The 18,286-nt window shown below is 38.4% G+C and overlaps 1 protein-coding gene across 1 annotated transcript in view; it reads right to left on the bottom strand.

Annotated features, from left to right (window-relative positions):
- Ccdc73 (coiled-coil domain containing 73) overlaps positions 1 to 3,371 on the bottom strand; it is a 125,400-nt gene extending 122,029 nt beyond the window's left edge. Inside the window, exon 1 of the mRNA XM_075961628.1 lies at positions 3,240 to 3,371. Coding sequence (XP_075817743.1) covers positions 3,240 to 3,371 — 132 coding nt within the window. The remainder of the gene's footprint in view (positions 1 to 3,239) is intronic.
- Positions 3,372 to 18,286: the final 14,915 nt, after the last annotated feature.

Genomic DNA, 18,286 nt, shown 5'->3' with positions numbered 1-18,286 from the left:
TCTATAACACAGAAAATGGAAAGGAAAGACTGTAAGAGCCAGAGGCATTAGATGACAACAGCAAAACTGTTTTCCAGATATAAAATGGTAGTTACACAAAAGAATTCACAGTAGTTGTAAAAGCATATACAAGACCTATACAAGCTCAAGCTTGACAAAAATTCAGCATATAAAGAGTAGTAGTCATGAAATCCTACCTATAGCTTCCAGGAGAGAGAGAGTTAGTTTTCCTTAATGGTGTGGCATCTCATAGATGGAACACACTCCAGCTGGTGGCCACACATACAAGCATATATAGAGGGGCTAGAGAAATGGCTCAGCAGTTAAGAGCACTGATTACTCTTCCAAAGGACATAGGTTCAATTCCCAGTACCCACATGATTGATCACAGCTGTCTGTATCTTCAGTTCCAGGGGATCTGACTCCTTCTTCACTGTGGGAATCAGGCACACATGTATACACATACATGCAGGCAAACATTCATACAGTAAAATAAAATAGTAAATAAATTTTTAACTAAAATATATGAAATTCTCAAAGAATTATCAAAAATATGTATTAAAACTGGGCATGGTGGCTCACATTTTTAATCTCAGCACTTGGAAGGCAGGCAATTTCTGTGAACCATCTCAAAAAAATAATAAACATATTTTTTAAAAACTTAAGTTTGATCTCTAGCGCATACACACAAGTGCACACACGCACACATACAAATGATATGCACATACACACTAACTGAATACACGCACTGTTCTTTTACTAACCTTAAAAATAGCAAAGGTTTCTTTGATTGAGACAGGATCTTATGTAGCCAATGCCAGCCTCAAACTCACTATGTAGCCCAAGATGACCTTGAATTTCTGACCTCTTGACTCTGTCTCCCTGGGATTAACTACTTGAACTACCACACATGCTGTTAATGGATGTTGGAGATCAAACCCAGTCCTCCTCAGAAGAAAGTTAAAGAGTTATGAATTTCAATCTGCAAATAACAAACAAAATATAACATTTGAAACATAAAGCATGAAGTTTTAGTGTCTTGAAGTTGTTTCACTTAGGAAAGTTAACATTTTACATTCATCAAGACATGTTTTTATAAAGATTACTTTATAAATTACTTTGCAGGATTTCTTCTTTAAACACATTTTTGTTACACTAATAGATAACTTTTATATAAATCTTTATATAAGATATTACACTAATAGGTAACTTAAATAGCATGAAATTTATAATAGTAAATTTCAATAATTTAAAACTTAGAACAAAGTTTATAATGTTTCAGCTTTTTTTCTCACTTGTAGCTTATTTTCAGAACAGGAGTGTTGGTTCACTTGTCTAGAAGATGAGATTTTGCAAATGTTAAAAGAAATACTAGCTAGGTGGTGGTGGCGCACACCTTTAATCCCAGCATTCAGAAGGCAGAGGCAGATGGATCTCTGTGAGTTTGAGGCTACCCTGGTCTACAAAACAAGTTCCAGGACAGCATGGACACAGAGAAACCCTGACTCAAAACACAAAACAAACAAACAAAATACTTATTGGGGGCTGGAGATGTGACTCAGTAGTTAAGAGCACCTGCTCTTCCAAAGGCCCTGAGTTCAATTCCCAGCAACTACACAGTGGATCGTGACCATTTATAATGGGATATGATGCCCTCTTCTGACATAAAAGCATACATGCAGACAGAGTACTTATATATATAAAATAAATAAATCTTTAAAAAATTGGTAAGTTTTAAAATTAAAAAAAAAAAGAAAAGAAATACTAACAACAAAGTACCTAAGAGAGTGACTGGTCGATAATGAACATTAGATGAGAACAAAAACAAACCGAAACAAAGCCAAGCAAATAAAACCAGATTACTACTACAGTGGCTTTTGTTCATTTCCTCTTTCCAGAAGCAGCTGCAATCTATCCTACAATAGAGTTAACAATACAGTTTCAGACTTAGATCAGCACAATCCCAGAAGAGAATGCTTTTGAAGTTTTGCATTATAAAGCTATCTTGCTGTCTTAGGGTTTCTATTGCTATAATAAAAACACTGTCTTAGTTAGGGTTAATATTGCTGTGATAAAACTCCACGACTGAAGAAGGATGCTTAAAAGAAATCCCATACTAGCTCAGAACTGAGTATATTAGAAGGTTATTTTTTTAGGTGTAGACTCACAGATCACAATACTCTGCTGGAAAGGGAACAGCAACCAAATCCCACAGCAGGAAAAGAGGCTAGACACATGCTTTTAATCAGCATAAAAGGCCATGCCCAAGTGGGCGGGTAACATAAAGACTACTGGTGGCAGGAATTCCTACAGCACACGACCAAAAGCAACTTGGGTAGGAAAGGGTTTGTTGCACTTATATTTCCATATAACAGTTCATCGTTGAAGACAAGGAACTTAAATATGGCAGATATATGGAGGCAGAAGCAGACACAGAGGCTGTGAACATACGTTGCTTTCTGGCTTGCTTTCATGGCTTGCTCAGTCTGTTTTCTTATAGAACCCAGGGTCACCAGTCCAGGGATGGCACCACTCACAATAGGCTGGGCCTTCCTACATCGATCACTAATTAAGAAAATGTCCTACAGACTTGTCTACAGCTGGATCTTATGAAAGCATTTTCTCAATTGAGGTTCCGTCTTTTCAGATGACTCTAGCTTGTGTCAATCTGACATAAAATTAGCCAGCACAAATACCATGACCAAAAGCAGCTTGAGGAAAGAGTTTATTAAATTTTCTAGGTTTTAGTCCAGGGAAATCCAGACAGGACATGATGGCAGGAACCTGGAAGCAGGAACTAAGGCAGAGGCGAGGAAGGACAGCTGCTTATTGGCTTGCTCTCTCTAGCTTGCTCAAATTCTCATACCATCCTGAACTATCTACCCAGGGGTGGCACCCTGGGTAAATGGACCCTCCCAAATCTATCAAAACAATGCCCTACAGACCTACCTACAGTCCAGTCTCAATTAAGATGCCTTATTCTCGGCCTCAGCGGTGTCAAGGGAACAGAAAAACTATCCAACATACCTGATAAAGCCTGTACATTTTACAAATACTAGCCACACATACCTTCTGAGCTGAGTTTGATTCCCCAGAACCCAAGTAGAAGAGGAAGAAGAGAACCAACTCCACAAAGCTATATTTTTTCTTTATAAATAGGAGGTTGTTTGGGAGTCTTGAAAGGAAAAAGAAACTGGAAAAATCAAAGCTTTCTATTTAAAACCTTAAGAGGGGCTCACCCTTCTCATGCGCAGCTCTTCCACTGCTTCAAGTAAATTTGTTCTGAAATCCAGGAGCTGAATAGAAGCCATTGTCTCTAAAGAACTCTGAAGCGTGAAGGTAGATGATGAGGATTTGGTGCTATCCTCCATGTTAATATTTATTTCATTTCCTGCAATTCAAAAAGATTACTTATGTTTTTCTAGAAAACCACAGCTACCATAAAAAGACATTACCCCAAAATCCTCCAAGTTCAACACTAAATAATAATGCTGCTATCCCTCATACTCCAATATTTATAGAAAGACACTTGGCAGCAATGGCTTTATTCTACTTCTCATGCTTGAGGGTTTTTCTTGTACCTGTGTACCCTTTAAGACTACACTTTCTAACCCTACACACCAAACTTGTGAAGGTTCCTAATATTGACCCTTCACCAGAGGCTTGATGCCATTCATTCTCTTTCTGAACTTTGCTTTCACATGAAGCTACTTTGCAAGAATAGTGTTCCCAGTCTGAGATTATAAGCTCAAAACAGTTGCACAGATAAGCACAGGGGAGTCCTATGAACCAGACATCTCCAGTATCATTGAGACATCTTCAGTATTACCATCCTGTATAACAATGATGCAATATTTAAAATGTATGTCTGATATTAGTACAATCCATACAGTTGTACAGTGATACATGGATTTATTTGTATATATATATATATTTGTTGCCACATTCCCTTCTCCCAGTCTTAACTTCTATTAACAGTTAATTTTAATTTCAGATACATTTGTTAAGTGAAAAAAACTTCAAACTATTAACACAGTTTTAAATGCTTCCACACTGGTGATGTCCTGAAGAAACTTGAAGAAGCAAATAAAGTTCCTCCTATTATCCTGAGAAGTCAAACAATTTTCACACAGAGATTTTCCAGGACCATAAACAGCACACAAAGTTAACGAGGAGAAGAAAGATGTATGGCATTATAGGAACCAGCAAAGAGAGGCGAGTGACAAGAGAAGCAGATACGCACTTCATTAGCATATAATTACTATGTTTAAAGAAATAAGGCCAGTCTTGAAATTTCAAACAGCATGGTGTTGTTAAGACAGGGTCTCCCTAGGTTAACCTCCCTCTTCCAATACTCCTAACTCAGCCTCTCATCGATTATAAGTATGTGCCACTGGCAGACTTTTTTAATTCATTGAAATCTCTATTATCTAAGATACATAATTTAAAAAAAAAACAGACAACTGTTATGTTTGAAGTAGACTGGCCACAATTAGTAAATAAAAAAATCAACACAGTTATCACAGCGAAGTGACCCAAAATAATGTGAAAAAAATCTTAAAATCAACCACAGGAAAAAAGATTGATACTCTCAGAGTATTAGCAGTGATAATAAGTGTTCTAGTTTGCTTTCTGTTGCTGTGATAAAGACCACGACCAAAAGTAATTTGGTATTCCTTTTATGACGCTACAGTCACTCTGATACCAAAACCAAAGACTCAACCAAGAAAGAGAATTACAGGCCAATCTCACTCATGAACATCGACTCAAAAATCCTCAACAAAATACTGGCAAACCGTATCCAAGAACACATTAGAAAAATTATCCACATATACACAAACAGAATATTGTATACATAATAAGTAAATAAATAAATTTTTAAAAAAAGAAAGAAAAATTATCCATTATGATCAAGTAGGCTTCATCCCAGAGATGCAGGGCTGGTTCAACATACGAAAATCTATCAATGTAATCCATCATATAAATAAACTGAAAGAAAAAAACCATATGATCATTTCATTAGATGCTGAAAAAGCTTCTGACAAAATTCAACATCCCTCTATGATAAAAGTCTTGGAGAGATTAGGGATACAAGGGTCATACCTAAATACAATAAAAGCTATTTACAGCAAACCGACAGCCAACATCAAACTAAACAGAGAGAAACTCAAAGCCATCCTACTAAAATCAGGAACACAGCAAGGCTGTCCACTCTCGCCATACCTCTTCAATATAGTGCTTGAAGTTTTAGCAATAGCAATAAGACAACATAAGGGGATCAAGGGGATTCGAATTGGGAAGGAAGAGGTTAAACTTTCATTATTTGCAGATGATATGATAGTGTACATAAGCGACCCCCAAAACTCCACCAAAGAACTCCTACACCTGATAAACACCTTTAGTAAGGTGGCAGGATACAAGATCAACTCCAAAAAATCAGTCACCTTCCTATACACAAAGGATATGGAAGCAGAGAGGGAAATCAGAGAAGCATCACCTTTCACGATAGCCACAAACAGGATAAAATATCTTGGGGTAACTCTAACCAAGGAAGTGAAAGATCTATTTGACAAGAACTTTAAGGCATTGAAGAAAGAAATTGAAGAGGATACCAGAAAATGGAAGGATCTCCCTTGCTCTTGGATTGGGAGGATCAACATAGTAAAAATGGCAATTCTACCAAAGGCAATTTACAGATTCAATGCAATCCCCATCAAGGTCCCATCAAAATTCTTCACAGATCTTGAGAGGACAATAATCAACTTTATATGGAAAAACAAAAAGCCCAGGATAGCCAAAAAAATCTTATATAATAAAGGAACTTCTGGAGGCATTACCATCCCTGACTACAAACTCTATTACAGAGCCACAATAATGAAAACAGTGTGGTATTGGCATAAAAACAGAGAAGTCGACCAATGGAATCGTATAGAAGACCCGGATTTTAACCCACAAACCTATGAACACCTCATTTTCAATAAAGGAGCTAAAAGTATACAATGGAAGAAAGAAAGCATCTTCAACAAATGGTGCTGGCACAACTGGATGTCAACCTGTAGAAGAATGAAAATAGACCCATATCTATCACCATGCACAAAACTCAAGTCCAAATGGATCAAAGACCTCAATATCAATCTGAACACACTGAACCTGATACAAGAGAAAGTGGGAAGTACCCTACAATATATGGGCACAGGAAATCGCTTCCTAGGTATAACCCCAGCAGCATAGACATTAAGGGCAACATTGAATAAATGGGACCTACTGAAACTGAGAAGCTTCTGTAAAGCAAAGGCCACTGTCACTAAGACAAAAAGGCAACCCACTGACTGGGAGAAGATCTTCACCAACCCCGCAACTGACAAAGGTCTGATCTCCAAAATATATAAGAAACTCAAGAAACTAGACTTTAAAATGCTAATTAACCCAGTTAAAAAATGGGGCACTGATCTAAACAGAGAATTCTCAACAGAAGAACTTCAAATAGCCAAAAGACACTTAAGGTCATGCTCAACCTCCTTAGCGATCAGGGAAATGCAAATCAAAACAACTTTGAGATATCATCTTACACCTGTCAGAATGGCTAAAATCAAAAACACCAATAATAGCCTTTGCTGGAGAGGTTGTGAAGGAAGGGGTACCCTCATCCATTGCTGGTGGGAATGCAAACTTGTGCAACCACTTTGGAAAGCAGTGTGGCGGTTTCTCAGGAAATTTGGGATCAACCTACCCCTGGACCCAGCAATGCCACTCTTGGGAATATACCCAAGAGATGCCCGATCATATGACAAAAGCATTTGTTCAACTATGTTCATAGCAGCATTATTTGTAATAGCCAGAACCTGGAAACAACCTAGATGTCCTTCAATAGAAGAATGGATGAAGAAAGTGTGGAATATATACACATTAGAGTACTACTCAGCGGTAAAAAACAATGACTTCTCGAATTTTGCATGCAAATGGATGGAAATAGAAAATACTATTCTGAGTGAGGTAACCCAGACCCAAAAAGATGAACATGGGATGTACTCACTCATAATTGGGTTCTAGCCATAAATAAAGGTCAGTGAGTCTATAATTTGATATCCTAAAGAAGCTAAATAAGAAGGTGAACCCAAAGAAAAACATATAGCTATCCTCCTCGTTATGGGAAGTAGACAAGATTGCCGGGCAAAAAATTGGGATCTTGGGGGTGGGGTGGGATGGGGGTAAGGGGAGATGGGGAGAGAAAAGTGAGAAGGGTAGGATGGGGAGAACTTGGGGAAACGGGATGATTGGGATAAAGGAAGGTTGGATAGGGGAGCAGGGAAGCACATATCTTAATTAAGGGAGCCACCTTAGGGTTGGCAAGAGACTTGGACCTAGAGGGGCTCCCAGGTGCCCAAGGCAAGATCCCCAGTTAGTTCCTGGGGCAGCTGAGGATAGGGAACCTGAAATGACCCTATCCTATAGCCATACTGATGAAGATCTTGCATATCACCATAGAACCTTCATCTGGCGATGGATGGAGATAGAGACAGAGACCCACACTGGAGCACCGGACTGAGCTCCCAATGTCCCAATGAGGAGCAGAAGGAGGGAGAACATGAGCAAAGAAGTCGGGACCACGAGGGGTACACCCATCCACGGAGACAGTGGGGCTGATCTATTGGGAGCTCACCAAGGCCAGCTGGACTGGGACTGAAAAAGCATGGGATAAAACCGGACTCTCTGAATATGGCGGACAATGAGGGCTGCTGAGAAGCCAAGGACAATGGCACTGGGTTTTGATCCTACTTCATGTTCTGGCTTTGTGGAAGCCTAGCCAGTTTGGATGTTCACCTTCCTAGACCTGGATGGAGGGGGGAGGACTTTGGACTTTCCACAGGGCAGGGAACCTGACTGCTCTTCAGACTGGAGAGGGAGGGTGAGAGGAGTGGGGGGAGGGGGAGAGGAGTAGGGGGAGGGGGAGAGGAGTAGGGGGAGGGGAAGAGGAATGGGAGGCTGGGAGGAGGCGGAAATTTTTTTTTTCAAAAAAAATAAATAAATAATTTTTTTTTAAAAAGTAATTTGGTGAGAAAAGAATTTATCTCAGTTTACACGATACAGTCCATCATGGAGAGAAGTCAAAGCAGGAACTCAAGGCAGGAGACTGGAGGTGGGAACTAAAGCAGAGACCATGGAGTAATCCTGCAAACTGACTTGCTCATCTACCTTCCCTATACAACTTGCCCAGGGCAAGTAAGCTATGCTCTCCCCAACCCCATCAGCAATCAAGAGAATTCCCCACAGATATGTTCACAGGCCTATCTGATAAAGGCAATTCCTCAGTTGAGGTTTCCTCTTCCCAGGTATGTCAAGTTGACAACCATGTTCTGAGAAATCAAAAGTAAAATTACAAAGAGAGAACAGAAATAAATTAACCAGATACTAGAAAGAGACAAATGTTAATGATGCAAAAAATTTAAATATTTTTAAAACTGACAAACATTTAGGTAGACTTATCAAGATTCAGATGGCAAAAACTCAAGGATGAACGAGGGAATGTTGCTGACGCCGTCTGCTGCCTGCACGAACAAAGCTGTGGAGATGTGAAGAGGTGAAGAGGCTCTTCTAGTTTGGCAGCCCTAGACCCCTGAGGACCCATGACCCAGAAGCTAGACCAGCATTCTTGAGGTTTACTTCAGGTCTGAGAGTCAGAGACCTAAACTCCTGGTTTAGAAGCCAGTGAGTTACTGCTCTAGACCCTCAGCTAGACGCTTACTGCCCTGGCCTTTAACCACAGTATCCCTGACATTTGCCAGCTGTTGTCATTACCAACTTCCAATAGCAGATAGTGACTGCAGTGTTACAATCCCTGGGAAAGCCTGGATGTTGGGACTCTCAGCTACTACAGTGGCAACAGTTACAGCTCTCTTGTCCACAGTGTCAGAACTATTGCCTTTGACTGCAACTAATGCTATAGCTCTCAAGTCTTGGGTTTCAGGACCTTTGGCCCTTAAAGCTTGGCACATCTCTGAAATTCTTCTAGCAACTGGAACCCTCAATCTGCCCCGGCATCTCTGTTCCTCACTGTTTCTTCCCCTACTGATCTATGCTCTAACCACTACTGCTACTGCTGCCACCACCACCCTCCTGCTGCCACCACTACTCCTACAGCCACAACTACCACCACAGCTACTGATCTGCTGCCACCACCACCCTCCTGCTGCCACCACTACTCCTACCGCCACAACTACCACCACAGCTACTGATCTGCTGCCACCACCACCCTCCTGCCACCACTACTCCTACAGCCACAGCTACCACCACAGCTACTGATCTGCTGCCACCACTACTCCTACAGCCACAGCTACCACCACAGCTACTGATCTGCTGCCACCACCACCCTCCTGCTGCCACCACTACTCCTACCGCCACAACTACCACCACAGCTACTGATCTGCTGCCACTGTTTCCAAGTTACAACTCAGCCTGCTCTACTAATGATAAAGATCAAAAGGAGACAAACCCACTTAAGAAAATCTTTTTAATAAAGCTAATATACACCACCAGAAGGCCACATAAGACAGTAGTACCAGAATGCCTTGAAAAGAAAGTCAAAGAGTCTGCTTATGTAGCCAAAGGGGGGTGAGTGGCAGGGAAGTTTTGCACCAGTCATTCCATGCCCCTTCATGCAAATCGAGGATCGTGTTTGCCCCCACTATAGATTTTCTACTGGGTCACCATGGAAAGAACTCCCACATTGGCCTGGATGAAAATGACTTCGAATTAGGAGTGCACTGAGGCTGGCAATGGCAAAAAGACTGACCCAAGCTGTTTGAACAGTTGTAGTGCCTTCGGGAGTCACATACTGCACAGCTTACTGAATACATCCAGAGAGTGTTCAAAGCAGCTGCCATGAGGGAGGTCTGAACAGCGGGTAAAAAGGAGCTGCTTTGTTGCACATCCTGCAATCAAGGCAGAGAGGCACCATGCCAAACTATGGTCCATCAACTGTTCCTAGGTAGCCAAATCAGCCCTCAACATCTGAAAATAAAATTAAAATGGATGTTGATTAACACTAATGCTACCTAAACAGTATTGAAACTGCTCTTCTCTGCTCTGAGTCAAATGGGGAGAAATGAATCATTTCATCACATTACTATGGAAAAGAATGTTAGCCACAAATGAGGTATTATGAATAAATGGGACAATTCCTCAAAGCAGATAAACTTCCCAACTGACTCAAGGCAAAAATCAACATAAACCTTTCATGAGTAGGGAGACAGAATCAGTGTTGGAAAATTTCTCACAAAATAAAAGCTCAGGACCAGATTGTTTGCTGGTAAATTTTACCAAAACTTTAAAGAATAAATACACAAAACTTTCTGAATAACAATATAAAAGAAAACACACTACTAATCCATTTTACAAAGCCAGTATTATCTTCATACTGAAACAAGACAAATATTTCACAGGGAAGTAAAACCATAAACCAAAAGTCCTTAGGAATAAGAACATGTAAATGCTCAATAAAATTTTACCACATACACAAAAGGAATTACACATCATAACCAAGTAGGGCTTATCCTATGAATACAAGGTTATTTTGATATGCTAAAAAAAAAATCTTTCAGTGTAATAAACCATATTGATGGGATAAGGAAAAGAACAATAGGATCATCTTAATAAATGCAAGAAAAGTATCCAATACTTCATCTTAATAAATGCAAGAAAAGTATTTAACAAAGTCCAATACCTTCTCATGATAAAATTCTCAACAAAGTAAGGACAGACGGGAATGTCAGCCTAATAGAGGGAATCTATGAAAAACTCACACAGACAGCAAGTGTTTGTGATCTAAATGTGAAATGCTGCCCACAGACTCTTGTGTTGGAATGCTTAGTTCCAAGCTGTGATACTGCTGTGATGAATCTGTGGAACCTTTGGGAGGTAGAACCTAGCTGCAGGATGAGGGTCACTGTAGATGGACATCACAGGCCAACCTTGCTTTCCGGTTAACGACATGTAAAAATGAATACCTGCTACAAGTTCCTGCCACCACAAACGGAGCCTAGCTGTCTCCACCTGAGAAACCATTCCCACCATGATGGACAGGATCTTCTCACACCAAAAGTTGAAATAAATCCTTCCTTCTGTAAAATTATTTCTTGTCAGCTATTTTGGTCACAGCAATAATAAATGCAGTTAAAAAATTGCTAAAGACTTAGAATTTTCCTTTTAAGAAATGAACAAGAACACCATAAAGGTATTTGGTTTTGCAGACTGGATTTATCAAAATTTTAAATGTTTGTACTTTGAAGAATATAATAAAGATAATCTATGAAGTAAAAAAAATATTTGCAAAGCATATATTTGACAAAGAAATTTTTACACTGAATATATAATAGCTTACTATGATTAAACAGTAAAAAGACAAAACAGCCATGAGATTAGAATAAGTGCATAAGTGTACATGTGGCCATATCATGAAATATATTTACTATCATTACTTATTAAGATGATAAAAATCAAAACCACAAAGAGATACATTTCAGAAGTATTAAGAGAATACAGCTGAATAAATTTTAAAAAAAGAGAGAGAGAGAGATGTGTAGCTCAGTAGCAGAGTACTTACCTAGCATGTGTAAAGCTCTGGATTCACCCCCAAACCCCTCTTCCCAAGGCATCCCCAATGCATGAACATGTGAGCAAGCAAGCACACACACACACACACACACACACAAAACAGACATTAACAAGTACTGGCAAGGCAAGGAAAACTTATCACTTACATTGCTGGTGGGATTATAAAATCATTAAGCTACTCTGAAAAACAGTTTGGCAGTTCCTCAAAAGGTTAAACATGGAGCTACAAGATGACCAGCATTCTACTCCTAGGTGTAAATCCAGTAAAAACAGAAATTCCCATGAAAACATCTGTGCATGAGTGTTCATCACAGCATCAGTCACAGTAAGTAAAAAGTAGAGACAACTCAAATGTCCATCAACTGATGAATGGGTAAATGAAGTGACAAAATGCAGCATGTCTATATAGTAGACCAGTATGGGCCATAAAAAAAAATAAAATACTGGTACATGCTATAGGATGTATGAGCCTAAACAACATTATGCTCAGTAAAAGAAACCAAACACAAAAGGCCACATGTTATTTGATTGCATTTACATTAAGCATCTGGAGTTGGCAAATCTATACAGACATGAATAGATAAGTGGTTGCCAGGTATGAGGGAAGACAGGAAATAAGTAATAAGAGCATGGTTTCTCTTTGAGATAATAGAACGCTCTGGAATGTAATAGTGGTGGTGGTAGTTGCACAACTTTCAGAATTTATAACAAAACTACTGATCTGTATGTTTTAAAGTGTGAATTTCATGGAATTACAACTCTGTTTTAGGAAAGTATGTTTAAGGATTAAAAAAAGAGAAAGAGGCAAAAGAGAAGACTCAGAGGCTAAGAGCATCTGCTGTTCTCGCAGAGGACCGGGGTTCAGATTTCAGCACACACATCCTGGTTCACAACCATCTGTAACTCCAGTCCCAGAGGATCCAACACTCTCCTGACTTGTGCCAGCACCAGGCACACTCACTATGCACAGACATACATGAAGGCAAAACACTTATATGCACAAAATAAGATATTTTTAAGTGAACGAAAAAAGAAAGAAAATTGTAAAAGACCTTTTTTAAAACAGGGTCTCACTATGTGGCCCCGGTCAGCTTGAAATTACTAGAGATATACTTGCCTCTGCCTCCCAAGTGCTGGGATTAAAGACATTCACCACCACATATCTAGCTAAATAAGACATTTTCATGAGGAAAGAATGCACATTTTTTTTCAGAGAAAATGAAACAGAAAATTTGACAAAACTTCACAAAAGAATTTTAAAATAATGAACCCTATCTGAGATGAAAGTTTGAAACATTATATAAGAAGAATAAAAATGAGCTGGATGGTGTGGTGCACATCTTTAACCCCAGCACTCATGACGCTGAGGCAGATGGAAGCTAGCCTAGTCCACAAAGCAAGTTCCAGGACAGCCAAGACTGTTACACAGAGAAACCCTGTCTCAAAAAAAACCAAAAACAAAAAGAAGAGGAGAAGGAGGAAGAAGAATGATGGCAAATATGTCAGAAAACTTACCTCTGATTTATAAAATGACAACAGAGCTGTGTGAAGGTGAAATAAACAGTATGAAGAGTGTGACAGAAGCTTATAAAAACCCAAAGAGAAATAAAAGAACTATAACTACAACATTATACAAAAATAATAATGTTTTGATTAACTTCAGTCAGTATATACATAGTAGGAATATAATCAATAGAGACACATTTTGTTCTAGTTATATGAAATGTCCAGAATAGGCAAACTCATAGACACAGAATGCAGATCAATGGTTGCTTAGGGCAAGCAAGGTGGGAGGGGTATTATGGGGGATTCAGGACTGACTACCAATGGGTGTAAGGTTTCTTTGAAGGAAATGTTCTAGAACTGATTGTGATGATCGTTGTACAACTCTGAACAGACTAAAAATAACCAACTTACACACTCTGAATGAACTATGCAGCACAGAAAATCTACCTCAATAAAGCTGGGGCCATTTTTTTTTTCTTTTTTAATGGAAGCATGCAGTGAAAAAATATCAACAGAAACACTGAGAAAAGGCTAATTGACTGGCAGGCTTCACTACTGGCTGATCGGGTAACAAAACGAGAACTCACGAGGGGTTTCTCCCTCCAACGTTTTCTCTCAGGTCTTTCATCTTCTCCAGAGAATTCCCATTTTCTTGAAGTGAAAGAGAGGGAAAAGGGCAGTGTACACTCCAACAGATGCATGAAAGCTCGGATGTAAGGTTTCCAAAGTTCAGTGAGATTTCCACTCAGTTTTCATTTTCATCCCCAAGAGATGTCATCTGTCATAATCAGTATGTGTTTGTCACTGTTACCACAATTAATTTTTTTTTTTTTTGCAGAGCACCAACTTCCATCTCCTTGGCTCAGGAAAACTGGAAAGATTCACATAATATACATAGATTTTCAATAAAATTGCCTTATTATGAGCAAATCTTATCCATGCCTTTCAGAAGACTCGGTGTTTCCAAGAGTCAAGCCTACTTCCAAACTTGAAGACAATCATACTACTCTTCTACCTACTTTCTGGAAATTACTTTTTTGCATACAAACACATCCATGGGTTTTGTTTTGTTCTGTTCTGTTTCTTTTTTTGCCTTCATTTTTATTCTGTGCATTGGTAGAATGCCTACTTGTATGTTTGTGAACCACACCGTACGCAGTGCTGGTGGAGGTCAGAGAGAGCACTGGATCCTTCGTACTGAAGTTACAGGCTGCTCTTCCAGAGGACCTGGGTTCAATTCCCAGCACCCACATGGAAGTTCACAACTGTGACTCCGGTTCCAAAAGACCCAATAACCTCACACAGACATAGTTGCAGGCAAAACATCACTGTACATACAATAAAAATAATAAAAAAATGTTTTATGGGGGCCTAGAGAGATGGCCCAACAATTATAAGTACTTGTTGCTCTTGCAAAATACCTGTGTTCAATTCCCAACATCTACATAGTGATTCACAGTCATCCATCACCCCAGTTCTAGCTGATCCAACATGTAGGCACATGGTGCATATATACACATACAAGCAAAATATTCCAAGTAAAGTGAATAAATCTGAATTTTTTAGAATGTTTTATAATGTTACAGGTAGCATTATACAGTAAGAAATATACCAGTTTTGAAATTTGTGATACAAATTTCTTTTAAGTTTTTTGTTTTTGTTTGTTTTGTTTTTCAAGACAGGGTTTCTCTGTATAGCCCTGGCTGTCCTGAAACTTGATCTGTAGACTGAGATCCTTGAACTCAGAACTCAAAGATCCAGCTGCCTCTACCTCCTGAGAGCTGGGATTAAAGGTATACATCACTACCACTCGGCTAAGTATTTAAAACATGCCTCTTTTAGATTCCTCTAACAATATCCACAACATATATGGCTGTTGTCTTCTTACTGGCTGTGTCAGCTCTGTGTGTTTCAGCATACTCATCTACATAAAATCTATGTAATAACGATAGTGCTTTCACCATGTGAGGATTAAGCAGGGTAATATATGTAAAGTCCTAGTTTATAGTAGATGTTCAAAAGCCACTGAAGAAACAACCAGAGCTGTGATGTAGCTCAATGGTAGAGCACTTGATCAGACTGTATTATGCCCTGGGTTTACTCTTCAGGACTGAAAAAAAAAAGATGAGAATGCTTATGAGTACAAGATACATCACTTTTTGCTCTTCACAGATCAAGATAGTCTCATGTTTCAAATACAGAATTTATAACAGGAATTTCTGAAAATATATATGCTTTTCCTTATACAAAACAATAATACAAAAGTAACCATTAAAAACTGATGATTATTTTAACATCTGATTCAAACTGTTACTAATTTACTCTTATAAGTAGTCCATTTGTTTATAGGAATTTACTTTAACAAATGTATTATCCATAATGATAATAAATAATTGTTTAGTATAGTAACACATACATATATTCTTCATAGCCATTATAAATACTTTCTTATTAAAATTATTGTGAGTCAGGTATGGTGGTGCACACTTCTACTCCCATTAAATTAAGTGAAGCACGTAGGAGGCAGAGGCAGACAGATTCCTGTGAGTTTGAGTCCAGTTTGGTCTAAATAGAGTTCCAAGAGACCTAAGAGAAATATTACCTAAATAGAGTTCCAAGCCAACCAGTGTGATATAGAAATACCTTGCCTCGAAAAACATAAAAATTTATTTAAAAAATTACCTTTGTAAAGTAAAACCAATTTATGATAAAACTCTTCGAGTACTACTGCAGTGCTCACTATTTCACTGATCTTATAGATGAAGAGCACCTCGTGTTTTAAGAAGGTTTTCAAAAGCCCATAATATAAATCTATATTTTGCTTCAATTTAAGAGCTATAAAGGCTTTTCTATCTTTGAAGGTATTTATTAAAAATTACATCTTAAATACTCTACAGTGAAAGTAAGTTAGCCTAGAATCCTGATAGGGGTCAGAGTAATAACACAAAATGGACAAATGACACTGTCATTCTACTTAAATTATTTAAGTTATTTAATTTGACCTGTAGATAGTCTCTTGTCTTCTCATCATGCCTGACTTTTAAGTGGGAGGTCTTCATTCATGATGATCCTTTAATGGAAGCAAAGCTTTCTCCATTTAACCCATGCTGTTATCAATCATGTACAGGGATAAATGAGCCTGTAAGATTTTGCCAGTATCACAAATGACACTGTGACCTGAGGCCAACATCTTTATTTGCTTCTCCAGTGATTCACTTCAACAGATATTAACCAATTTTATAATCCATGAAAGGCAAAATTAAAGGACACCATCCATAAAACAGAATAATTCCTATCAGCAACAAAGCGATGTGTGTATTATCTTATAAATTATATGGCCACACAGTGTGGAAATGTAATGAAGTCAAGATGGTAATAACCAAATGCCTAGGGCAAGCGCTAATATGCATTTAATCACACAGCATGAAACCGTTTGTCACAACAGTTGAAAGCGTGTGTACATAAAATACATGAGTCACGTCCTTATTGTTATACTCTAACGGCATCAATTTCACACTATCGTTTCACATAATAACAATCAGTAAGCTTTGACATTAACTAAAACTTTCAAAAATAAAACAAAATTGTCAATAATTTCTTCATAAATGTAAGAATCAACTCGATTCTTCAATAACTAAAACGTTTTTTCCCAAAAATTCTTTGCTAAACAACGATCACGTCCAGATTTCTAATGTGTGTCCAAAGCTGGTTGCATCACACTTCCTTTAGTTGTTAGGAACAACACATTTAGGACTTAAATTTATTATCAATTCCATCTGATAAATATACCTCCTTTACAAGTAATTGCTAAAGTTGTATTTAACTACAAAATATAGATCATATTTGTCACAAAATGTGAATCCTGGTGCAAAACTATCCACTTGTCACACATAAATTGGTGTGATGTGTACACTGAAAAGGATTAATAAAAATTATAAACTGATTTGAAAAGACATAAACACTAATTATCTAATATTGGCAACAAGACTCACTGGGAGTCTCCTGTCTACCAAGCCCTCTGTAATCTTATAGTATTGTAAATACCACATTTCTAAAGGGTCCCTCTACAAGCAAAGAGCTGAGAGGTCCTTTATGGAACTGGCTGTATTCACACTTAACACGTTCTCTCCTATATTTTATTTTCAATAGTTGCCTTAGCCATTATTCTATAATTTTTTTAATCAGTGACCAGATCTTACTCACTTTTGTATTCTCACTTCATCAAATACAATAATTTACAAAAGGCAGACATTTAATTAATACCTGGAAAGCTGAATGATACACTGGCAAGAAAAGATCATTCATATCCTTTGGAAAAGCTAGTAAAGGACATTAGGAAGCCATGATTCAAAGAAAGGCAGCATACACAATCAGAGTGATTCTAAGATAAGTGGTTTTTCAACAGACAGGTTGGGTTGTTTTTGTTTTGTTGTTTGTTTGGTTGGTTTTTCAAGACAGGATTTCTTTGTGTAACAGCCCTGGCTTTCCTGGACCTAAAACTCAATCTGTAGACCAGGATGGCCTCATACAGATCTGCCTGCCTCTGCCTCCCTAGCACTGGGATTAAAGGCATGTGCTAATACCACCCAGCTGGGGTTTTTTGTTTTGTTTTGTTTTGTTGGCTGTTTTTGTTTGTTTGTTTGTTTGTTTGATTGGTTGGTTGGTTGGTTGGTTGGTTTGGCTTTGTTTTAGTGTGTGTGGGAGTTAGTTTTTAATGTATTTTATTTTATGTGTGAGTGTGTGAGTGACTACATACATGTTTGTGCTCCACATGCATGCCTGGTGCCAGCAGAGGCATCAGACTCCCTGGAGCTGTGATTCCAGGCAGTTTTGAAACGACTGTTTTGGATAGTGAGAACTGAGCCCAGGTCCTTTGCAAAGCTATAATAAGTGCTCTTATCCACTAAGCCATCTCTCCAGCCCCCAAATAATTGTTTTTAAAGGTATTAAAAAGCTTTTTTTAAAAATCTATAAAGGACGTTACAAAACAAATAATTATACAATAAAAGATATGGAAGAATATCTGTAGAGAGACTTTTATTTTATTTTGTGAAGATGGGCCCGTTCTGTACTGCCGAGGCTGGTCCTGAAGTCCAGGCTCAAGTGACAGTCCTGTCTCTACTTCTCAAGTAGTTAGAACTACAGGCAGCATGCTACCATGCCTGGCTAG

This window comes from Microtus pennsylvanicus, chromosome 2 (genome assembly GCF_037038515.1).
Source record: "Microtus pennsylvanicus isolate mMicPen1 chromosome 2, mMicPen1.hap1, whole genome shotgun sequence".
Lineage (NCBI taxonomy): Eukaryota > Metazoa > Chordata > Mammalia > Rodentia > Cricetidae > Microtus > Microtus pennsylvanicus.
The sequence above is the reverse complement of the archived record's forward strand: the minus strand, read 5'-3'. Positions and strand labels throughout refer to the sequence as shown.